This window comes from Saccopteryx leptura, chromosome 1 (assembly GCF_036850995.1).
Source record: "Saccopteryx leptura isolate mSacLep1 chromosome 1, mSacLep1_pri_phased_curated, whole genome shotgun sequence".
NCBI lineage: Eukaryota > Metazoa > Chordata > Mammalia > Chiroptera > Emballonuridae > Saccopteryx > Saccopteryx leptura.
Genome location: NC_089503.1, coordinates 42336783 through 42361781, shown reverse-complemented (window position 1 = coordinate 42361781; position 24999 = coordinate 42336783). Strand labels below are relative to the sequence as shown.

Genomic DNA, 24999 nt, shown 5'->3' with positions numbered 1-24999 from the left:
TGGTGATGGAGCTAAACTGAAAGATTACCTAGAGTTAGGCAGAAGTTTATAATGACCGTGTTCAAGCTGAGCCCTGGAGAAGCGAGGAAGCTGGTGGCAGAGCCAGGAGGCCTAACAGAGGAAGCCACCCCGCTAAGACATCGTAAGTCAGAACTACTTTCCACTTCTCTCAGGAAGCCTGGGGACATCATGTCTCCTTGGCTTGGAGGTCCATGAGATGCCTGCGCTCTGTAACCAGGAGGGCCTCAACTTACCCCCCTGGCCACCCCTTGGCTCAAACCCTTGCCTCCTTCCATGAGGTTCTGCTGGATGTAATTTCCTGGACAGAGTGAATCCCTGTACCTCCCTCACTCACACCCTGCCTTAGTGACCTCAGGGGAAGCAGCTATGGCTATGACATTCCTGAGAGGAGCTGGGGCACCCCACACCTTGAGGTGACCTTCAGCTATGCTTTCTGGAATTCAGCAAAGTCCCTGCCACATGGGCTTCATTTCCTTCTATCTTTCTGCTGAGAAGACACTGAAGTCCCGCTCAGCCCGTTTCCTGCTCCCCAGCCTTGGCTCCAAGCCAGCACCTGGCCATTGGATCGTGTCCTTCATGTCAGAACCAAATCCCAGCACTGGGTTCTGTTTCGAATTCTTGAATAGGAGCCAGAACCTTATGGGTTTTTTTTTGTTTGTTTTTTTTTGTATTCCTCTGAAGCTGGAAACGGGGAGAGACAGTCAGACAGACTCCCGCATGTGCCCGACCGGGATCCACCCGGCCCGCCCACCAGGGGGCGATGCTCTGCTCATCCGGGGCGTCGCTCTGTCGCGACCAGAGCCACTCTAGCACCTGGGGCAGAGGCCAAGGAGCCATCCCCAGCGCCCGGGCCATCTTTGCTCCAATGGAGCCTCGCTGTGGGAGGGGAAGAGAGAGACAGAGAGGAAGGAGAGGGGGAGGGATGGAGAAGCAGATAGGCGCTTCTCCTGTGTGCCCTGGCCGGGAATCGAACTCAGGACTTCTGTATGCCAGGCCGACGCTCTACCACTGAGCCAACCAGCCAGGGCCGAACCTTATGGTTTTTTATTCGACAGTCTTCCACACTCTCTCCCGTAAGCTGGAAATACGTTTATTTTATTGATAGTTCAGAGTGAGTTTTGTGGCAGCAATCTTAGCAGCAATGACAGCAGGAGCAAGAAGGGTAGAGAGAGAAAGAGACTCAAGAGTCAAGTCCTATTAGATTTCAAGGGAGGAGTCTTTCAGGGCTGGGAGAGACCAAATTCACAGGGCCAGAGAGAAGACATGAGAGTCCGGTTCCCAGGGACCCTTTCCAGAACAGTTGGCTACAGTCTCCTGCACACTGGCTGTCCGAGGAGTGGCCAGAGATGCTCCCCAGGCAGCTCTTCTGCAGGGCCCGTGGGAGTCTGAACCCTCTGCGTGCTGGCTGTGGGTTCCCAGTGTGCCTGCAGACTGGCATCTCTCAAAGCTGGTTCCAGGCTTTGTGTTCAGAAGGGTGGGTCCAGGGCTCACCGGCTTCTAGTGGTGAATTTGGTTTCTCCTTCTAGACTTCAGAAGAAGGTCCTGTGGGGAAGACGAAGCAGACCAGGAAGGTGCAGGCCTTGTGGGTGCCCACTCAGCCCAGGGAAGGGCCTGACAGCAGGGCCGACCCCCCTGGTGGTACCAGGCGCTGGCAGCCCCTCTGGGTGCAGGCCCCTAGCAGCTATGCACCAGCCATAGCCACAGCACACAGGGGGCCACAGAGAAAGCATAGGAACACTTGGGATGAGGTAGGAGGGAACCAGGAGGCAGAGGGGCTGGGGTGCCCCACAAAGAGCAGATGACAGATGGCAGAAAACATAGGGCCCCTGAAGCTCTCCCAGAAACCACGGCACAGCAGGCACACTGTCTTGGGAGCGCGAGGCCCTATGTTTTGAGAAACATGTAACAGAAGAGCCAGCAAGTCCAGGCTTGGGTCTGCCCTAGATGCTGCCAGACCACACGAACACCAGTTCACAGCCACCTGTCAGCTCTGCCCATGGTCACAGCCCAGTCGCAGGGTGGGAAACATCCCAGAGCTGGGCTCCCCAGTGTCCCACAGGTAAGAATCCCAAGCCGAGGGAGCAAGAAGGCACAGAGGACAGTTTGGTCTGAGCAGGGCTCAGGCCACGACAGATCACCACAGTACATGAACACCCCAATAGGCCAACCCTGGTTCTTTGGACTAGCCTTAATTGCCTTAATTGCCCTGGTTCTGCCCAAGCCCGGGGTGGAGAGGAGCAGAGCTCCCAGAAGGTGGCGCCCCCAGGAAAGGGGAACTCCAGGTTGTGTTTCCCTAGGTCCCCTGGCCTCATGCCCGGTCTGCAGCACTATCTGTGCCCAGCAGAGAAAGGTGCTCACTGCTCCATCCTGCTCGCTGGGGTGCTGCGTGGGATCCGTGGCAGGTCCCAAAGGCTTCGGTCTGTCAGGATGCCCAGGTCGCAAGCATGCTACAAAGTGGGCTCTGCTCAGCTGCCCTGAGTAAGAAGGCCTTTGAGTCTGATAGAATCCCAACAACAGGCCTGGGCGGCACCTCAGGAATGGTGCCTCGTGTGCCCCTCCAGACACCAGTCCAAAGAACCTGCCGACGGCACGGCAGCCGACGGCCACTACATGCAGCGTGGACAGACGGGGCCCTGCAGCCCGCCTGCCTATTCACCGTGGGGGGCTGCCAGGCTCCAGCTGCAGGAAGAACCCGTGTCTAAGCACGGGAGCATGGTCTTCAAGGAGCTTTGGGACCAGCTGGGGGCTTTCGGCTGCAGAGGAGGGAAGAGAAGAGCTACATACGCAGAGCAGAGCAGGAAACACAAAACAGGGCTCCGTTATTGCCAGGCAGAGCTCCACCGGACCTCTCCCTTCACGCGGCTGCTGTCTAGGCCCTGGGTTCCAGAGTGAATTGCTATGAGACCTTGATTTCTCCATGACAGGCACAGAACTCAGCCTCTGCTGGGAAGGGAGAGCAAGCAGGGACAGCCACGACAGGCAAGCAGAGGGCTAGGGCGGTGATGTGATAAGACGAGGATGGAAGTCAGGCGTCACAGAGGCAGACAGAGACCAAGAGACAGAGAAAGGCAAAGAGATAAAAATGGATTCAGAGACTCAGAGCCAGAGATAGAGAGAAGCAATCAAAGGAGAGGGTAAGAAAAAAGAGGGAGAGGATGAAGGGAAGAAGGATGATGGGGGAAGAAGGGCAGATGGGAAAGAGAGATTGACAGGAAGGATGGGGAGAGGGAAAGAGGAGAAGGAGCAGAGAGAGAGAGATGGGGATACACAGAGAATGAGACAGACACTCACACAGATACAGCGACAGGAATGAAACAGAGAAATGGACATACAGGGAATCACAGAGGAAGACCGAGACCGGGCCAGGGCCCTTTGGAGATCCCGCAAGTGAGGCCAAAGCCTGTGGGCCTGGCAGCTCAGAGACTTAGCAAGAAGGAATGCAGTTACCTATCAGGGAGACTTTCCAGAGAGTGAAAGACAGAAATCTTTAAAGTAGCTGATGACAGTGCAGGGGATGCAGTTGTGAGTGAGGAATCAGAAGTCCTGAAGTTTTGTATCAACTTCTTCATTTACTTGGTCTGAGACCTTAACCTCTCTGGGCCGCAGTTTTCTGTATGTAACGAATTTGACAAGATAGTCTTGGAGGCAGCTCTGACAATGCTCGAAGACAGTGTCTTAGTTCCAGGCTTTCTCCAGCCCAGGCTTTCTAGGAATGCTTACTACTAGAAGCTGTATGCTTGGGCCATTCCTTCAGGCTGAATAGAGGCTGGGAGTGGGCTAACGGAAGGCAGGCAAGAGTCTGGAAGAGGAGGAGGCAGAGGAGCGGTGGGCCAGGCTCCTGCACACACTTACAGCTCATCATCGTAGTCCTTCGCGGGAGAGACGGCAATGACAAGGTCGATCCAGTCCTGTAGGGAGAACGTATATGGACTCTGGGGCATGCTCAAGGATTGATGGCCTAGAGTGTCTGGCCCTGACACTCCATTCCCATTCCTGGGCACCATAGCCCAGGATCAGCTGGCTAGGACCTTCTTCCCATGGGAAGGTGGGTCCAGACGGGGCTGGAGGGCTTTCTGGTGGGGAAGGGCCTCACTGTGCAGTCCCACAGTCTGGGGAAGCTTCTAGTCTCTGTGGTGTCAGAACCACAGAGGCCAGGATTGCCAGGCTCTTGAATGACATTAAGTTCCCAAATGCTGGTCTGTGGACCAGAGCCAGGCAGCAACCTCAAGATCATGGGGGCAATTTCTTAAAACTCTAGACTCATAGACTTGGCCCCTGGAAATCTGGGGTAGGTCCTGGGAAACAGTATTTTTAACAAGGTCCTTGGGTCATTCTGATGCACAGCCAATTAGGGAATTTCAGGCCTAGCTCTCTGATCCTAACACACGATCCCCTCAGTGGATCACTTCCATCCTTGGTTTATCCTTCATTGTCCATCCTTGACTTGGATGTATCCAATAAAAGGTATGTGAGCTATCACTGGGCCCCTCTACCATGCAGTAGCTCCTAATAGTGAACTGAAATCTCTTCCCAGGACCTCCCTCCATCCAATCCAGTTCTGTTCTCAAGAATCACAAAGAACACTCTGCTCCCTCTACCCTAATGCAGCCCTTCAGATAATCAAAGACAGTCATCATGTTACCCGTAAGTCTTCTCTTCTCCACATCCCTTCATGGGGGTCCCAGTCCCATCTGGTCAGCTTCCTCGGCTCTGAACTTAATACCCCAGGCTCGGCTGCCTGCATACAGTTGCACAGGTTGTGCATTGCACAACATGAGCGGGCACCATTCACACTGTAGTCGGCAGGAGGGCGCCCCCTCGGACTGTGCAGTGCACAGCCTGGGAGATCTTGTGTTGGCCCTGACCCAGGTGGGTGTCTAATGAGCACAGAGCAGACTACCATTAGCCCCTCCTCCATTCTGGGCCCTCTACTTCTGTTAATGCTTTCTAATAGCCCCAAGCACTCTCTCCATGCCTGGTCAGTGTGCTCTTAGAGAAGACCTTAAGTTTTTTTCTTGGGTAGGTTGCCACACCTGGTCTTCTGGAGTCTGTATTTGTATCGCTTGCTTTTTGGATTCAAGATCGGGAACTGACATTTATTTTTCTGAACCCCACATTGTCAGATTGAGACCATTGGCTGTATGGTGTATGTGGGTTGCATGCGTTGCCTAGACCCTGGACACCTGCCCTGGAATGGTGCACCCTCACTGTAAGGCCTGGCTGCAGAGGCCAGGTTTGAGGCAAGCAGGCGAGGGAGGGAGGCAGGGAGGAGCTTCATTCTTACCCCCTGATTCCAGGCCTTCTGCAGGGTCGCCTCAGCCTCAGCCAGGGTGTAGTCCGTCACGATTTTGCCATTGATTGCCATGACCTCGTCCCCTTTCACAATACCACCTGCAGGAAGATGAGGTTGATTGGCAACTGGGCTGTATGGGAGATATGCCTGGCCCAGGGCTTGGATAACGGGGTCAATGCAGAAGGAGCCCGACTCCTGGATTCTGAAGCTCACACAGGCTCAGAAAGCACGAGGGAGACAATCCAGCAGCTCCTCAGGGGGCGCCTCCTTCCCACACCACCGCCATGCCGCTACCCTGCTCAGCAGAATAGGGGTGCCGGGGTGAATCTTTGTCACCACGGCTTTTTCAGGGGTCTCTGCCATTTCAGAGGGAGGGAGACCTGCATTGCCAATGAGGTTGCTAGAAACACAAACTATCTCTGCAGGCTGTCCCGCTCTGTGCTCCAGCCCTGGTCTGCTTCAGGTCCCGGAGCGGTCCGAGCTCTTTCCGGCCGCATGTGCTGCTCTTCCTTCAGGTCCCGGAGCGGTCCGAGCTCTTTCCGGCCTCACGTGCTGCTCCTCCTTCAGGTCCTGGAGCGGTCCGAGCTCTTTCCGGCCTCACGTGCTGCTCCTCCTTCAGGTCCCGGAGCGGTCCGAGCTCTTTCCGGCCGCACGTGCTGCTCCTCCTTCAGGTCCCGGAGCGGTCCGAGCTCTTTCCGGCCGCACGTGCTGCTCCTCCTGAAACACCTGGCCCTTCTCTTTCTTCTGGACTATGTGAGAGATGAAACGTCTCCTCCTCAAAGGGGTTTGCTCTGACCCCCCTCGCTCTAAAGCCGACCTCTCTTTTTATTCTATCACAGTAGCCTGGTCTTTTGCACAGCACATTTCACAATTTGTAACCATGTATGTAGTTGTTGACTGATGGTCTCTTCCACAAGACTGTCAGCTCCATGAAAGCAGGAATTACCTTTTTGGTTCAACATCCCCAGCACAAAATAGGACTTCAATAGATATTTCTTGAATAAATGTCTGATGTTGAAGGTGTTCCTGGATAAGATGACCTGTGATCTAATAAATCTGGGAAAAGCAGAGTTGTAAGCTAACCAGTTATTCACGGCAGGACTTGTCAGAATGTTGAATATGCTAATATGTATGTGGCTTTCCAAGAAGTGGATAGATTGTGAATGGTTTCCCATGCATCTTCAATTTCAGAACTTTCTTTTCTCTTCTCCCAGTCCTGGGGTTCCCAGAACACTCTCTGGCTTTGTTGAAATAGATCACCCAGAAGAAGCCTTGTGGGGATGAAGGCCCATAGAAATGTGGCGTCTGTTACTAAAGAAGGCAGTTGTGGAGGCTTCACCAGCTGCTGGTATGTCCAAAGCAGTGTGGGACCGAACTGCACACAGCAGTTCCTGGGGATAGTGGCCTGGGGAGAAATGACTCTCACTTTTTCATTTCTGTACAAACCCGCAATGGAGCCTAAGGGGCAGTAAGGCACTGCTTGGGCTGGGGCTCTGTAAGGTGAGGAAGGACCCAGGAAAAGTCAGCCACCCACCTCGGTCCTCTCTCCCTGCTAGACATGGCAGACAGGAGGTCTCTCTTGGCCAAGCATCGACCCACCCCTCAAATGGCACAGAAATAAGACAGGGGAGGTGGGCGTGGCCAGGGCAGGCAGTGGCAGGCAAGGCAGCTCCCTAACTGAGTAAGCCTCCCTCCTAGAGCTGAAATGGAGGTTCAGAGTGTGGCAGTGAGGGGCCTGAGGTCACCAAGGCCATGAGTGGCAGAACTGGACTTGCTTTAGTTCCTCACAAAAGCCTGGCTGCCAGCAAAGAGGTAACTTTGCCATCACGTCACGCCACTCCCACCTCAGGCCCTCACCCACTCTCCCTCTGCCACCTTGGGCTTGTGGGAGAGCCTGACCCCAGCCTAGACTACCCGGGAAGGATCTGATCAAATGATTCCCTGCTCTGGACCAGCAAGGCCCAGGCTCCTCCTCTGAAGACATTTATGCCTCCACAGAAAACCTAGGAGCACTGAAAAATCTCTTGGACTTGGAAGAAGAAATCACTAATGGTGAAGGTTCAGACACTGTCTGACAGGTGAACGGGTGGCGACCGGAGGCAAGCATCTGTGCCTGGGGTCCACAAAGGCTCTTACTGGCTGTAGGCTCTCGAACAAGTCCTTTAGCCTTTCCATGCCTCAGTTTCCTAAGCTGTAAAATGAGAATAGGAGCACCCACTTTGGGGATTGTTGTAAGGATTACATGAGTTAATACACACAAATGACTTAGACACAGGGTAACGCGACAGGTGCTCAGAATAGCATCTGGCACACGGTTAGTTCTCATCGTTATTAAAAGGATGGGCCGGGCTCTGATGGGCTGTCTCCTGCTTTTACATGTACTGTTCTCTTTCCCTGGAAAGATCTTTTCCACCTTCCCCGGGGCAACACTGACACATTTTAAGGCTCAGCTTAGGCATCACCTTTCAGGAGAGCCTTGCCAGCGTCCCCCTTTCCCTTGGTGGGTTAGGGCCCCTCAGAGCTCCCACAGCTTCCCTCCACCCTCTAGGTCCTTTGTCAGCCCTTGGCAGACCACGTTGTTATCGTCAGTACTTGGCAATTCTGAGCATGCTTTCACCACCAGATGAGGAGCCTCTGTATACGGTTTGGCTGTATACCCACAGGCCCTGGCACCACTGCATGCCCACAGGCAACCTGTAGGACTGGGGGGATGGGTGAACTGGAGGGGCCATTCTTGAGCAACTGTCAACCCACTCCAAGGGGCAGCTGTCGGCTTTCCCGCAGAGCCCTGTATAACCATCATACCATCCCCAAACTGGGACACGGCTGGTCCCACTCACCATGCCGCTCAGCGGCGCCCCCTTCATAAACAGCCGAGACGACCACTTTGCCGATCGGGGAGTCCACACCACCTTCCAAGGCCAGGTCTAAGGATCCCTCCTGGTTAAAGAAAAACAAGCCTTAGGAAGCCAAACAGACAGCAGCCTCTGGGCACCTGGGCACCAATGAGCCTCTTGACAGGGCCACATAGAGGACGAAGAAGCCATGGGCCGATGGCAGGGCCATAAGGGAGAAAATGAGACATGGACACCAAGCAGGGCTTGGGCATGGGGCCCCATCACAGGAGGGGACACCTCAGGGGCAGAGAGGAGGATAGTGGGGATCTGGGGAGTCACCCAGGAGTCTCTTGAGAATGGGAGAAGCAGGGAGCTAAGATGGGAGGAGGAAGAGTCAGGGAAGGGTGGTGGCTACCCGACCTCCATGTGCCCAGGTACCTTCTTGATGCGCAGGAGCCGGACGTCCTTCCCTATGATCTGTTCCGGGGTGAACTGGAGGGAACAGGGGGGAGGTTTTAGTCTGCCTGGAGGATGAGGGTGGGGCAAGGGTGGCAGGTGCGGGACTTTGGGCTCCACAGAGGACATGGACCCGGGGACCTTTCCCAGCCCTACTGCCATCAGTCTTCAACTGCGAGGTCCCAGACTCCACGGGGGACACATGGGCACACACACAAATCCCAGGTACGGTCTTCCTGGGAATACTGTGAGACTGGTGAGAGCATGCCTTGTAAACACACAGCACAGTGCCCGGCATACAGTTAGTGCTCAGTAAGTGTAACTTGTTATAAAATAAAACACACACACACACTCCCTACTGGAACGCTGTTTGAAAGGAGCCTTCACAGGAAAGAGTAGCTGGGGCTTCCTTGGCGCTCCTCACATGCCCCATCTCATCCCCAGGACCCCCAGACCCCAGACTGTGCCACCACCAAACCCATTATAACCCCCAGCTCCCATTCCTGGGGTCATTCCCTGAAGGGGGGGGGGGATTCTCTCTCACCATGGAGTAGGGGTCAAAACCTTCTTCATATTTCCGGAAATCCTGGAAGCAACGGAGGGTATTAGGGCAATAGATCAGAGGCCCCCGGGGGTCACTGTAGGAAACAAACTTAGGGCAGAGGAAGGTGAATGGGTCATAGGTAGGGGAGAGGCGGCCAGATGCGCCCTGGATGGGGGATGCAGTGAGGAGGTCGGCAGCCCCAACAGCCAGCGTACCGCTGCCCGGGAGAAGCAGAAAGCTCTGGGAAGCACTGGAAGGACCTAGCCCTGGCCCCTGCACTGTCCCAGGAGGGTGAGCCTCTGCAGCTGGCAGGGGTACCAGCTGACGTCTAGGTGGCCTAGGCTGCAGCGCCAGCCTTGCCGAAGGTCTCGTCTTCCCACAGGCACAGCTTCTGTGGGCCCCGCCTCAGTTCTTCCAGGAGCGCCGTGAGGCCAGGGCCCGGCTCGGGGCAATGAAGCCCAGCTTTTCTCTATACAGAGCCCTGATCCCGAAGGGAGACCAATGCTGCTCAAGAGACTGTTCTTCCTGAGGACTGCAAAGCCACAAGGTGAGGGGGCAGGGGACAAAGGGACGTCAGGCACCCAGAGGAAAAGTGGGAAGTCTGCGCTTGCCCATGCCCAGTGCTGTTCTAAACGTAATGCTTCTCTAGAAGGCGATAGTGTGAGGCCGGGGAGAGGAGAGCGGACGCGCAGCCCTGGGGGCCTGGCGGGTGGAGGTTGTGGGAACAAGAGCCCTATGATGTAGAAGCGAGCTGGTGAGAAGGGAGAAGGGGGCAGAGCCAGAACACACCCCTTTCTCAGGAGTCACACAAACAGTGGGAACCCGAGGTCCACAGACCGAGGGGTCAGCCGCACCAAGCCTGAGAGCGGCAAAGCCTCCGTGAGTCCCATGGGAAGGTGGGAGCGAAGATAAGGCATTGTGGGACTGAGCAGAGTCCCCTCTCCCCGACACACAGATCCCTAGGCTACACCAGGTGTTCCCTGGGGCCTGTGGTCAGCAACATGGCCAGGCCACAGCCACCTCTATGTCCAGCATGCAGCAGCCAAGCTCTGGGTGGGCACAAGCTGGGGGCCAAATATCAGCAGGTGGATCCCTGGGCATCTGCCTGTCCTCCCTCCTCACTAGTCTTTGTCGCCTTGGCTCAACCCCAAAAAGCCAGAGACTCTCAAGCCTGGCCCAGCTTTGAGGCCACCCCCAGGTTGGTCTGTGGGTGTCAAGGCAGCAGACAGAAAGGATGCAGCAAATCCATAAGCAAGAGAGATTACTGGGCAGGATATGGAGTCAATGCTCTTTCACCGAGGGCCAGCCTACCCAGGCTGTTTCTTCTGCAAAACTTGGGGGTGGGGGCTGGCATTGGGCCTGAGAATCTGCTCTCAGGGGTGGGCCGCACGGCAAGTCCTGTCTTGTGTACAGTTAGATCAGCGACTTATAAGCCACTACAGCTGGTCAGCCCTTGAAGAGAAAGCTCAACCCTTCACCCAACAGATGAAGGAACTGAGGCCTAGAGAGGTGACACTCATGCCCAAGGACACTTAGTCAATGGGTAGTAGAGCAAGGGTTCGGGCCCTGGGGCTTCTCACCTTCCTGCCTCTCTCCCTTGGAGACCTGTGTGTGCTCTAAACAACAAAGTCTTTAAATGTCTATTTTATAACCCTGGTACTTGGAGAAGCGGGATGGCGAAGCACGTAGGAGCCCGACCTCCTGGGTTAAAACCTGGGGTCTGACACTTGCTGCAGCATCACAGGCGTGTTTCCTAATCTGTCCGCTCCAGTTTCTCATCTACAAAGTGGGGCTAATAATAGCACTTAACTCCTAATTTGTTGTAAAGATTAAATGAGTTAATATACACAAAGTATTTAGAAACTCTGCTTGGTGTAGCACACCTTCCGTTCGCCACCGCCCGTCACTGCCGTCCTGGGCTGGGAGCAGCCTTCTTTGCAGACCCCCCCATATCTCACTATGGCTGACACCTCCCATTAGCTCCCTGCCTGGAGTCAAACTCTTCAGTGAGGAGGTTGGCTCCAAGGGCTGGCTTGATCTCGCCCCATCTGGGGGTCGCTCTCATTGGTGGTGAGGCAGCCAATCCAACGGCTGGTTCTGTGGATGTGAGCCCCAGGAGGTGGGGAGGACAAGCGGCTGGCTGCCTGACTCCACTCACGGGCCAGGTAGGACTTCTGCGGCCCATGCACAGGAGCGTGCTGGGCAGGCAGAGGACCTGGGCCACCACTTCCTCCCTGATGCTGTCTCAGTGCCAGGTGGGGTTGGATTGAAGCTGTATCTGCCTTGAGGGGTCAAGACAGGGGGAGGGGTAGAGCGAAACCTCAGGCACCGAGGACTGGAACAAGAGTCCATCTCAGCCTCTGTGACCCTTTGAAGGTTCCCTCTATTCTGTCCCTCTTTGAACAAACAGCCACAACAGAGCCGGGGCAGAGGGACCCTGCATGGGGTCTAAGAAGCCCAATGTTCTCTCCTGATATGAGACCCTCCCCAATCCTTGGAGGTGGCCCTGGGAACACAGCTCTGACCTGAGGCTCCTGGCAGATGGCTCTTGGGGCCACCTGAGAGACTGACCAGAACTCCCACAGAGAGAAGTCAGAATGGGAGGCACGGGGGGGGGGGGGGTGGCAGAGAGGACCACAGACACACGACGGGTATCATTTTACTTGTCTGAATGCTGTCTGATAAACCACCATCCTCTTCAACATCTCCTGGGGCTGCCAGGGGAAAAAAAAGTTCCATGCTGGATGTTACCAATAGGTCTCGTCCGCCCCCTGGTGCCAGACCCTGGGCCTGCCAGCCCGGGACTGCCCTGCCAACATCCTCCCTTCACAGACACAGCCTGCTTTATGTTTCAGCCTGCACGGTGTCGTCCCAGACCCAGCAGCTACCCAGTTCTAGTCAAGCAGACACCCCCCTTTGCCGGCAGCCAGAGAACGCGACACAGATGCACCAGCAGGCTGTCACAGGAGCATGAACTTAGCTCTTTGGGGAGCTGACAGGGCAGCTAAAGCTCAAAATAAGTACCCGCCCCACCCTGCCCTGACATTTGGATAGGGTTTCCCAGAAAGGAGAAGCAGGATTCTGGCATGACTTCTCTCCTATGGGTGGGAGGCCCCACAGTGGCCAGGGCCCCTGGAGCAGAGTACACACGAGTCCCAGCTCTCTCAGTTGTAGGTGCCTGAGTGCAGGCAGACCTTCTCCATTGCCCCAGGACCACACCTCGCACTCCCAGTCCCAGGGAAAAGTGAGACTGAAAATGGAGAAAGAGAGTGAATCTGCTTTGGTTACTTCCCCATCTGAGGGGGTCCCGTGCCAGGTCATGCCATGATGGGCCTCAGGGGCAGGGGGCAGAGGCCAGGACAACTGGAATCACTGTAAGTTTTGGAAAGATGGAAATATAGGGAAGAGCTTGCGCTTTGGTGTCTGAGTGACTGTGGAGTAAGTAGTCAGCCCTGGCTTTGTTTTGGGCAACTGACTTAACCTCTGTAAGCCTCAGGTTCCTCAACTGTGAAACAGGGATAGTGACAGGTGCCATCCGCTGGAGTGCTGTGAGGATTAAATGAGACCATGCAGAGCCCGACACATGGTAGCTCATAATAAGTCTGAGCTATTATTTTTATTACTTCTAGATGGAGCTCCAGCCTGTTTGGTCAAGTGGGGAACAAGAAAGGCATTGGTCATGTCAACAAACTCTTAAATCCATGAGGATTCATCTTTTGGCCAATGAGAAGGTTAGGAGATGGCACCTGATATGAGTTTGTACCCTACCTCACTCTCTCTCCAACAACACCTGGGGGAGATAGCCCTGGCCTGCTCCTCTGGAGATGCCCTGGAGGGGCCCTGAGAGGCTTACCAGGACCTCGGATTTCACGGCTGGCCTGTAGATGAAGTTGGGCTCCTGGTGGACCATGACAGGCTTGGAGATTGTGGACACGCCAGGGCCTCGTGGAGGCTGTGGGCTTGGGCAAAATGTCTACAGGGGTTAGTTTAAGAGAGATCCATGTGAGGCCATGGTGGGCGTGGGCCAGGCCAGCCATAGCTCTCTAACACATGCAGATTCACACCATGACCATGCTGAGCCAGCCTGGTCCGTTCACCCTGCCAGAGGTCCTGGCGTAGGATCTTCAGCAGAGCGATGAGAACGCACTGGCCACAGTGTGCCCGAAGTCAAAGAAACTACGTGGCTCTAGGGAATCAGGGACTTGAGCCAGAGTCTGGTTATGGGGTCACCAGCAGCCACTGCCACTCAGAGGACGGGTTTTCAAGGCTCTCTCAGTGGCCTTGGATGCCAATCAACCTCCTCTCCCCCTAAAGACTCTCTTCTGGCCGTGGTTCCAGTCCCAGCATCCTCTGTTCCTGGTGGGTGGGCAGTCTCCGGAGGCTGGGGGAGGGCCAAGAGAGCTGATGTGCCCTGTCTGCTTTGCTCTAACCCCCTTGATCCTCCTGGCCAAGACAAAACTAATTGGGTCACAACACTGCCCCGGACCCTTGATGGCTCCCCACTGACTACTGAGTTCCTTGACTTGACCCCAAGGTCTTTCATGAGCTTCTCCACCTTCCTTTACAGATTCGTCCCTCACTCCTTCCCACCCTCCTCACACTGCTAACGTTAGCCTCCAAAATGCCAGGTTTCCTTGTCTCAAGGCTTTTGCACATGTCCTTGCTTCCTGCTTTACCTGCCCAGGGGTGGTGTTGGGGGAGCTTTCAACTTTCCCTGTGCTCTGATTGGTAACTGACAGTGGGAACTTCAGGGTTCCTGAAGCAATCTGAGAAAGCTGGATCCTGTTTTGAATCTTGATCTTGACTCAAAGGTTGGCAGAAGTTACCTCCAATCTCATTATTGCAGCTTCACCCAAATTTTCTTGTACTCTGATTTGTCACTCATCACAGTTAATGTCTACTGAGCACCTACGATGTGCCTGTATTAATACTCCTCAGTATTAACTTAGAATAAATTCATGTGTTAACTCATTTGATTCTCATAATAGGTAGGTGCCATTAGCATTTCCATTTTATGAATAAGATACCCAGATTGATGGGTAACAGATACTCAGTCATTCAGGCAGTGATTGAGCCAGGGTTTAAACAGACAGTTCCTCCTTGCCACCTTTATGATCCCTGTACCTGAAATGCCCTTCCTCCTGTCTTCCCTGTATCACCCTCCCTTAAGGCTCAACTCTAAAAGCATTTTACTCCACAGAGGTGCCTGCAACCTCCCATTAGAACAGGAGTCTCAAACTCGCGGCCCGCGGGCCGCATGCGGCCCGCTGAACAATTTTGTGCGGCCCGCAGACTAATCCACGAAGTTCAAAATATTTTGGATAAAATTAAGTAAGCCTAGGGGCCTACTTGTATTTTTCATTTCTCTAGCATCCTAGCTAGATATTAGCTTAGTTAACAGCAGTTGTGATGCGAACTACAGTTTCTGGTCGTTTTGTGACACTGAGTAAACTGCATGTACGATTGTGCTTGTTGTACTGACTTTTTTTTGTTTTCAACTGCAGTGAGAAAAGTGTTGCGTAACAGTTGCCTTTTGTAGACCTAGTGCGGCCTGCCTAACGGCTGTGATCTTGCTCTGCGGCCCACATGCTGAGTTGAGTTTGAGACCCCTGCATTAGAAGGAGTCTCTCCCACAACACCTGACCTGTGCTGATTTTGTGGCTGAATCCTGCCTGGGCAACTGCTCATCCTTCAGATGGCAAAGTCCTGGACAGCACAGGTGGCCCAATCTCCCCTAAGTCCTTTTCAGCACTGCTCCCCTCTCCCCTTGACACAGAGATGCACAAAGCAGGAGCTCTGTCAATCAATGAGTTTCGAATCAAATTTGTTAAGGAAAAGCTGTCGCCTATCTCGGTGGAGATCACTCACAAGAAGGATGTGGTTCTCTGTGCCAGGCTAATTTAACCCTCTGCAAATCTAGTCCTGGCTGGACTCTGGGGGGAGACATCCCTGAAACAGACAGACTTCCTCTTGAGAGCTGCAGGGCTCAGGACTCCACCAGACGTTCTGAGGGTCCCCTGCTAAAAGCTGTAGTCTTGTCTGTATCTGGTCCTTTCTTCACTCCCACTTTTGTTCCCCCAAGTGCTCCTGGATGCTCTGAAATGCTTATCCTGTCCTTCATGCAGAATCTCAAGTCCATGCATGGAAGGTTAGTAAAAACCACTGATCAGGAACTACTGTCTACGCGCCCCCACCACTCCTCCCCCAGCTGGCCTGAGCCGCAGCAGGTCTGACTCAAGCCTGGCCCCACAGCTACCGGAGCAGAGGAATGTTTTGTCTCTCCTTCCAGAGAGTCAAAGCTCCATGTCTTCCTCAAGGATTGCCTCTTCTGATACAGTCTTTGGATTATGAACAATTAATAAGAAATATGCCTTTTTGAGAAAGATTACAGTTCTGCCTCCTGTCATCCAAGAAAAAGATCCCCAGTCTTTTAATAGTAAATTTGGAGATTTCTAGGAATCCTCCATCTTCATCATTTCTGTAGCTGGAAGATAGCCAGACATTTCTGGGAATTATACTTCCAGCCAATGTAGTTGGTTAGTGCCATAGAGAATGACACCACAGTGTCCTAATACCACATTGGACAGTGTTATTATTTCATTTACAGAACTTCAAGTTGCTCCCCTGCAACCCCTTTTTCCCTATTAAATTGGGAACTCATTGCCCACAATCAAGTCTTTCTAGGTTAATATCAAGAAATGACTAGCTGTGACACAGAGCCCTGGCTATTCAATACAGCAATACAAGTACTACATTGAATGTCACCAGCCCATACTAGCCTAAAGGAAGAGAGGGCAATGAACATCGATACACTGTTGCTCATCCCAGGTATCATAGACAATTCAGCAAACAGCACAGCACTTCAAAATCAACAGAAACCACACACATGCAGGATGTCCACAACATGCAGTTTAGGGAGCTCATTCCTGGAAAATGGGGTGGGGTGATGTTTCCTCTCGTCTCCACTCGCAGCAGTGGAGGACATGGGAAACAGCAGCCCTGCCCACTCCTCCTGCTTTGCTGAGTAGCATGCGGACAGGGCTAGTACCTTTGGGGTGGGTGGGAAGCTCCGCTCAGGGACAGGGGAACTGGCGGGCATCCCGCTGTGGTTCTTTGCCTCCCAGTCCTCTGTAGGGTTGCCTGTGTCCCCAGGGCGGATGGGGTGGTTGCCCAGGGCCTCTTCCAGTGCAGTGGGCAGTGGGCGGACAGGAGTGAGATCTTGGGTGGGAATAGATGGTGGGGGAGGGATTGGAATGGGGGGTGGAGTGCGTTGCACCCAGGGTGAGGAGGAGGCACTCACACGGCCTGAAGACGGAAGGACAGGGGGTGCGGGAAGCTTGGCAGGTGGGTTGGAGGGTGGAGGGTGGGGCATCACAGGCAAGGCAGAAGGGATCTTGGGGGGATAGTAGAACATGTCCAAAGGGATGTCATCCAGGTCCGTGGTATGGAGGTGCAGCCCGCCTGCGAAGCGCCTCAGGGGTGGGGCCAGGGGGGACATAGAAGACGGGGGAGGTGGAGGCCCCGTGGTCATCTGGGGGGTTGCAAGGAAGTTCTGTAATCGTCTGGCTAGTGTTTCACTTCACAATACATTGAGTACACGGCTCTCCTAATCTATTTCTTTTACTGTGGGAGACCCACCACCCTCAGACCAGAGCCTGGGGGGTGTCACCTCTCTGCCACCTAAGCTCACACCAGGCAGCTGATAGAGTTATGCCATATGTGGGTGACAAATAAGGTGACCATATAACTTATCATCTAAATTGGAACACATTTGACAACGGACATGATACTACACTCTTAGTAATCACACCAGGACAATGGGCCTAACTGGAACCATCTCAGATAAACTAGGACTTAGTGGTCACTCTAAGGTGCCCAGAAAAAAGGTTATGTTCCCTTTCTTCAAGAAAGGAAGGGAGAGTGAGCTGGTAGGGCTGGCCCTGGACAGGGGGCATCCTGCTTCCCGCTGTCCTGAGGACGGGTCATTCTGAAGGCAGCAGAAGGGTTAGCGGGAAGGAAAAGCTCCGTTACCTCTGGAAGCTCATTATCAGCAGAAGAAATCTGCTCAAGGCGCGTCTGACAGAGCCTTTCCACCCAATATTGAATCTTTTCTGATTCCTCCAGGTCTTCCCGCTCTGTCTCGGACACCTGGGACCCAAGGCCGATGCAAAAAAGAGAGGAGAAAGGGCACACTAGAGTCACACGTGGACGGCATACTTGAAATGGTAGCGAAAAAGCATTTTTTAAAAAACTCCAGAGTACTGCTGGGTGTGTCAGCTGTCTAGAAGAAGGCCCAAGCTCACGTCACCCGGGCCCAGAGCAGGGGGAAGCGGGCCGGGGGAGGGTGCTGAGGTGTTGGGTGACTAACACCACTCGTAGGAAAATCAGAGAAGGGGCTCATGCATCCTCTGGGATTAGCTGGCCCCCGGGATCCCCGTGGACCCTGCAACTCCTATGATTCTCTGAGAATGGCCCTTTTATAGGCTCCTAGCACATTCTGAGAGTTTACCTTTACTTTTATCTTTCCCCTTTCCAGGCTGCCTTGTCCTCAGAAGTACAAGTTTAGTTTTTTGTTTTTTTTTTAATTCGGTAGCTAATTTGTTCCTAATGCCAGACCTAATGCACTTTACATTTTCCAGGACAGCTCTGGTTCTATAATGTAATCAGCCTGGCGATCTGATTCATGGCAGCATTAAAGAGCAGCAGAACCAATCAGATCATGAACAGCTAGGGAGTTAAGGTCACCAGCTCACCTAGGAAATAGGGATTACTCATGCTGGAAGACAGTTTTTGGCACGTCTTAAAGGAGACAGCCTAGGGACCGTCCCAGCCTGAGGCGGTCTAGCCTCAGCACACCCTCTGCTGACAGGAGCGGCCTCAGACTCATAGCTTGATTCACTGAGGGATAGCCGGAGACACTCTGCCTGGACAATGAGGTTACCCTCAGACCCATACCCTCAGAGCCAGGCACTCTGGCGAAACCCGGTCTTGAACGGAAAACCTGGGTAAGGGACCAAACGGATTCAGATCTAATGACAGGTGGGTGGAAGGCTCACTTCAGATCTACGCCTAGGCAGAGGGTTGAGACCCAGACTCAGAGCCACACCCAGGGGGCAGAGGCCTAGTCTTGGACTCATCCTCTGATAGCATAGGGGTGGAGGGCACTGACTCAAACCTCTGGCCAGCTGTGTGGAGGGCTAAGCCCTACAGTTTGGGCAAGAAGTTAACCTCAGACCTGCACCTGAGCAAGGTCAGTTTCAATCTCACACACACAGCTAAGCCAGAAGCGAGTCTCAGATGAGCCTGAGCAGGGAGGACCGTCTCCTTTTCCAGACTAAGGAGGGTGGCGGGGCTCAGGCCACCTTCGGACTCCATCTGGGGAGAACCACTCCAGCTGGTTCCCCGGGAGGCTGAGGGGCACACCCAGAGCGCATCCCAGGGGCGCTCACCCGGCCCGTGAGCGGGACACGTACCTCCTGGGCCAGCCGGTTGATCTTCAGTTGCTTTTCCTTTTCCAGCATCTCCTCTTTCTCTTTGTAAAGCTTTTGCTCAAACTCCAGTTCCTTCTTATTCTTTCTCAACTCCTGCAGGCTGTCGTCATACTTGGCTTTCTTATCCTTTCCTCTCTGAGCAGATGTGGCATTTTTTACACAAGTGTTACAAGGTAGTGATGGCACTGGCACAGCACCACAAATAGGGCATTCAGTCCTCGCACCACAGCAGGCAACCACCCCTTGGAGAGCCCCTTCCCCAGCTCTGCCCCTGGGCATGAACCTCAGGCTTAGGACAAGCCAATCGCTGCTACCTATCACAGAGTAGGAGAGATATTCCTTTGCCAGACAGATGAAGGGGGCTTACTACTTCACTAATTAGCTATGTGACTTTGGCTAAGTTTCTTAACCTCTCTGAGCCTGATCCACCTTAGCTCCCAAATGGAAGAAATAACTTCCCCATACACTTGCTATCCAAAGGCAATGAAATAACATCTATAAAAGAGCATTAAAGTATTGTATAAATAAAAGGCATTGTATCTATTTCCTAGTATCTGGGCATATGCCTTCTCCATTATTTGGAGAGAAAGGTGTTTCATGTTCAGATACCATAGGTGTATTCTGGGAGAGTCTACAGAAAATCAGGGAGATTGACAAGCATTTGTAGAAATCCTCTATTCTGAGCTAGAGGAGGTGGAAGCTAGACTTGACCTGGAATCCCAGAGCCAAGGACATCAGATTTTGCCCTGATGCTTAGGCTCTAGACTATGTCATCCTCAAGAGCCCATCAGTCTCTCTGAACCAGCCCCCTGAAATGAGGGTTAGTCAGAAACTACAGGACTGGAGCTTGGGGATGGGGAGAATGGCCCAACTGCTTTTCACTGGCTGTCAGGGCTCAAGAGGACTTGGGGAGGGAGGTGCAGGGCTCAAGGACTCTTTACTGTGCCTGTTGGAATTGAGCCCATAAAGCCTACTTTTCTGGCTGCTTCTCCCAAAGAGTTGCAGGGAAGCCAAGAAGTGAGGAAGGAAGAGAACTGACATTGGTAGACTGCCTATATGTCAAAGAAACTACATTGATTTTCTCATATGTAGTTACTACCCCACTCTCTTGCTGAAGGAGCCAAGGCTCTGAGAGGTCAAGTTTCTAGTCCAACATCAAACTCCTAGTAAGTGGTGGTGCCAGGATTGGGACCTGAGTCTTCTAGTTCCCACAAATTCTTTATTGTGTCCAGACGAGCTGAGGGCAATGGGAGTGTGCAGAAAGGGAGTGTCCGCTCCATCACACACAACATGGAGGGCAGAGCTAGCACTCTGGAGACAGGACATCAGAGTCAACATTTTGGGGAATGTCTGGGGCAAGAAGGAAACCCATCTGTGAGCTCACCCCTACTCCAACAAGCCTTCCTGGGGTCTGCTTTCAGAATTCCTGAATCATCCCAGCATCAAAGGCCAGGAATAAAAAACTGAGTTTACCAGCAACATAGAACTTTGCCCACAGAAGGAAGGACTTCGGGGGTCATTATGGGCCTATGATTAAGCCATACTATACTGCCTCCTAAAGATTACCCCTACCTCTGTGAATGTAATGTGATTTGGAGACAACATTCCCCTTCCCTCTATCGGAGGGTTGGGATCAACCCCCAGAGCAGTCTGAACATGGCTCTCTTTGCTTCAGAGTCCTGTTCGGTTCCTTGCCTGCCCTGTTGACTAAACTCGTAGCTCAGTTGTAGATGAATCTCTGTTATCATGTTATAGATTCAGACAGCAATTCCCCAAGAGGAGCCAGAAACTTTCTGCCTGATGGCAGCTTGCTAGAATAAGGGCATGACCTCCCACAGGGATCACTATGATAGGAATGGCCATTCTGTTGGTTTAAAAAAAAACCCACCAGTGGGGATTTTTAGAGTTAGGGCTCCTGGGTGGGGCAGGCATATATGACAGTTTCTGTCCCATCTCCAAGAAAGCAGCACCTACTTACTGCTGAAGGGCCAGCTGCTCCATAGCATTGTCTCCTGATCTCATAACAACCCACTTCATAAGGTACTTAGTTGTGTGTGAATCTGCCTCCCTGCCAGACGGTGGGCTCCTACAAGTAGGGTTGGCCTGCGTGATTTATTCATGCAATCCTGGTGAAAGGGTTATTCAGAACCATGAATCCTCAGGCCCTGGCATAGACTTTGTGGGACCTCAGGCCTGAGGGCTTTGAGCCCCAAAGGCACTACTGCCAGGTTAAGAATCAAAGACACTGAGTCTTTAGCTTTATAAATATGGGGAATGTTGTGCATTGATGGTCATGGCCATCTTGTATCGCCTGGGCACCGGGTGTTCCAGCTCCTGGGAGACAGAGCATCTCACATGGCGCTAGAGAAAATGATGACAGGTCTTCAGAGCCAGCATGAGGAACACAATTCTGTTGTCCTTTTAGCTGTCAATTAAATTCATGGCAAATATGCCTTTCAGTCTGGACTAAGAGGAGAGGCAGATGGGATGGATGTGTTCTTGCTGCTACTTAGAAGCAATTTTCCTCTCTTTTGGAAATGAAATGAAAACCATAATACCAGCTGTTTCTGGAATGACTGAACTAATGAATAACGGAAAACAGGTCAGCTTCTTTACCAACAGCACCTTTCAAGTGGCATGATCTCTGATAGGAAGTGTACGTGTGTGGGGGTGTAGGAGACACACAGACTTTTTTTTTTACATTTATCTAGTTATCAGTTCCTGGGAAAGACTGAACCTATCCATCTCCTTTAATTGGCTTTTCAAGTAAAATCCTGTGTGTGTGTGTGTGTTTCTCTAGTTAAATTCCAGAAGAGACAGTAGAGAGGGAAGAATTCAGAGTTTAACCCAGTGAGGCATCCTAAGCCAGAGTGGCCTGTAAACTGAAAGGGACAGTTTGACAAGACCCAGTCCTCTCTGAGATGGCGGTGAACGGGCTGCCTGCCCGGAGGGGCCTGCCCTGGTTTAATCAGTGTCGCACGAACATGGTCTGTGCTTCTGGGTGAAGACGCTCCCCTCTGTCAGGAACACTAGCGCTCTCTATTACCTCACCAGGACTGTGTTGGAGGAAGGGAGGGGGTAGATGTTTCTAGCACATCAGACATTCCTATTTCACAGGCAGGCAGAAGTTACACATCATCAAGTGCGCTCTGCTGCCAGGGCTTTGCTTTCTGGAGGCCAGGCATCCTGCCAGAAAGAGCCAGTTGAGTGATAACGCCTAAATTGGTTCACCCAGATTTATGCTGATGCCTGAATTCCAAATACCAAGTCATCTTGAATGTCTAATCTATAGATATTAACAGCGGCCTTTTCATAATCAAATGCCAAAGTAATTTAGAAAAAAAAAAAAGGACGAGAAAAGTTTATGGGGCCTGGAGATCTAGTAATAAGATTTAGAGAGAAAATCCAAGGCCCCAGAGACCTGAAAATTGCATCAACGTGGGCACATGCAGGGATATTTCTGTGGAGAGTTATGATTGGCGTGGCTCTTGGTCCCAGTCTGGGGCAGCAAACTCTCGCCTCGGCAGCCAGTCTGCGTCTGGTACATTTGGTCTGATAATCTGCACTGTGTACACCCAACCTGATACTTCACTCTGCCTGACTTCACCTACTGTCTTGGCCTCTGATTCTGCTTGACTGAGAAACAAAGTGGCGGCTTCCTGCTGTGCCCCCGCCTCTAAGCCCTGTGCCCACTGGGGCTGCTGCTGACCCAGGTGGTGCCTGATGGTGCTTAGGCAGGTGTCACCCGTGAACGCTCCCCCCCCCTCCACGCTGCCTCTGGGACAGTGCCCTGCCATTTGATGCCAGCCTGACAGAGAGGCGCAGACGCTTGAGGTTAGCCCCTCAAGTGAAGGGGCAGAGCCACACTTCTGAGAGTTGACAAGAAAAGAGACAATGTTTCGAAAAGGCCAAAAACCCACAGCAAACTCAGTGGCACACGGCACAGCACCCAGCCCTGTCCTACCTTCCGGAAGCTTGGAAATTTGCCATCATAACGATAAAACCACCCAAAGGCTGTAACAACACAGAACAAACAAGGTAGTGAGTGAGACTCAGTTCCGCTCAGTGGACGTGTCTCGCGAGGGCAGAGGCCAGGAGCTGGGTTCTCGAGGAACGCGTGGCTTTGCGAGACACGGAGAACAGAACAGCAGCTCCAACGGCAAAACTGCACCCTCTGCCTGACTCTCCACTTACCTGGCCTCACCAGGGATGCAAAGCGGGCCCAAAACCACCTGAGAAAGGCCCTGATTGCCAGGCCCTGGGTCCCTGGCAACTGCTTCTGGCTTTAAAGTCAGTGCCAGAAAAATCAAAGAGAAAGCCCCTTGTGGAAGGATGAGCTTTTCCAAACCAAAGCCAGAGCCTGCAAAACACAAAGCCCCCACGAAAAAGAATGAGGCTTTTCCTGACGAGCGTCTAGTCCCTTTATCCAAGAAATGGTTCGAGACAAAAGGGAGCCTGGGTCTCTGCCTAGAACTGCTGTCAGACAGAACAAAACAATCTTGTCTCCGTGGTTCGGGCCATATTCTCCACCTTCAACGTTTAAAGAGAAAGCAATGATCGGGGTCAGCTCTGGGAAGGACAGCTCAGGCAGCAATGCGCCGGAGATCGGCCTCTAAGAAAGCACATCCCCGTTCAGGCCAGATAACCAGGCACCAGCCTCCTGCCCACCTCAGGCAGCAGCATGACAGGGTAATACTTCAAACCTGAAGCTCTCTGGGCCAGCGGTGAAGGCTTAAATACCAACTCTTGACCAGACAGGGTTCTAGAACAGATTCTTGAAAGTCCCTTGCTGGACCAAGCACTAGCCCCTAGTTCCTGGATCTTAGGGAGATGTAGGGAGTCCTGGGGAGAGGCTAGAGGAAGAACCTGACCTTGGGCAGTATTTAAATATTTGAGCCAGTAGTTCAATTGTAGTGGTGTATACCAGTGGACATCTCAGCCTGGCCTCGAGTCCTGTTCTCAAGGTTTTGTGTGCAGTGCCTGGACCAAGCTGGGGCTTGAAGGAGCTTCACAAACTCCAGTGGTCCCCACCATGTGCTGGCCCCTGAGAGTTGGGTGTCTGCAGGGCTGGCAGGGGGAGGTGGGCAGGACAAGCAGAGCAGCAAGACCAGAGAGCGAAGCGGGGGCCGCAAACCTGCTCTCCCTGCTCCTCCGTGCCTCTGTCCAGGTCGTCGGCAGGCTCAAGCTCGGGCTCCACTCCCTGATCATCTACCCAGGAAAACAGGAGGAAGCTGGTGAACCAAGAGGGGGTCAGGAGGCCAAGAGGCCAGAGGTGCTTCCCAGGAGCCTGGGGACCTGGGACAGCTTGCTCTGTGGGAGCTGTGAGGGCAGGCACAGGAACCGGGCTCAGGAATCCAGTGCAAAGCTTTCTTGTTCTGGAATGGTGCATGTAGTGTTTTCATCCTTGGTAGCTTCAGTTTCCTTATTTGTAAAAATGGGCTACTAACAACAGGGGCTTCTGATCTGACACCAGAGTGAGAAGCATCTTGCAAGGTGTTCAGCTGCAACTTGGGAGGTGTGCCACAGAGGATGGGAATTTCTGAGTATTATCCACGTTTGGTGCCAGGGCTTACAATAGGAGAACAGGTCCTCCTGGATTCTTACCACCTTTGTAGCTCTGGGTCCTTGGAGGATATCAGAGCTGTGTGGGCGGATTGAGGATCTTGAGGGAGTGAGGAGATTCCCAAGGGTCAAGGGGCACATGTGGTCAAGAAGACATGAGTTTTGACATAATGTGGAGAAGAGCAAAACATCCATTCTAGTGGTTTCCAACCTGGACTCTGGCTCCCTGGGATGGTGGCAGGTAGTGTATAAGTCTGTTGTGAGCTGTTTGTTAATATTACAAAATATTAATCAGAAGAACTTGCTCAATTACCTACAAAAAGGTTAACGTTAAGAGCCTGTGCTTTTGGCTCAATTTATGATTACTCAACAGGGGTACACTGATGCTTTCTTGCTAATAAGAACGACTACTTAATCAAACAGTGGGGACACAAGTGATTACTGTACTTAAAAGTTTGGTAGTGAAAAAACTCAACTTCCAAACCACTGTTGGGTGTAGCATCCTTAATGGTGAGAGAAGGCTAGAAATCTCTTGTTTCAATCTCTTCATCTCTCAGGGCTTTTTCTAGCTCTGGGATCCTTAATATAACCCCCTACTCCCATTGGTTTAGCTAAGGAAGTTCCTCTGGGGCCTCTGTGACAGCGTGTCCTGGACTTGAGGACCTGGCAGAATGTTGGGGTTCTACTGGGGCGGCCATGGATGGGCAGGGTGAGCCCCTGGAACAGGTGGCGAGAGGAACAGTCAGTCCCGCCCACATCATTAGGATGAGTGGCTTCATTTTCTGGGCAAGAGTT

The 24999-nt window shown here is 52.8% G+C and overlaps 1 protein-coding gene across 2 annotated transcripts in view; it reads right to left on the bottom strand.

Annotated features, from left to right (window-relative positions):
• Window positions 1–1095: 1095 nt before the first annotated feature.
• The window catches only part of USH1C (USH1 protein network component harmonin), a 50605-nt gene continuing 26701 nt past the window's right edge, over window positions 1096–24999 (bottom strand). The window contains exons 15-21 of one of the 2 annotated variants that reach the window (XM_066365076.1): window positions 23777–23850; window positions 9152–9193; window positions 8590–8643; window positions 8155–8254; window positions 5306–5412; window positions 3874–3929; window positions 1096–1563 (exon numbers count right to left, since the gene is read on the bottom strand). In XM_066365076.1, the coding sequence (XP_066221173.1) occupies window positions 1551–1563; window positions 3874–3929; window positions 5306–5412; window positions 8155–8254; window positions 8590–8643; window positions 9152–9193; window positions 23777–23850 (446 nt within the window). In that variant the 3' untranslated portion in view covers window positions 1096–1550. Of the gene's footprint in view, window positions 1564–3873; window positions 3930–5305; window positions 5413–8154; window positions 8255–8571; window positions 8644–9151; window positions 9194–23776; window positions 23851–24999 lie in introns of both variants that reach the window. The other variant, XM_066365086.1, reaches the window with a different exon arrangement.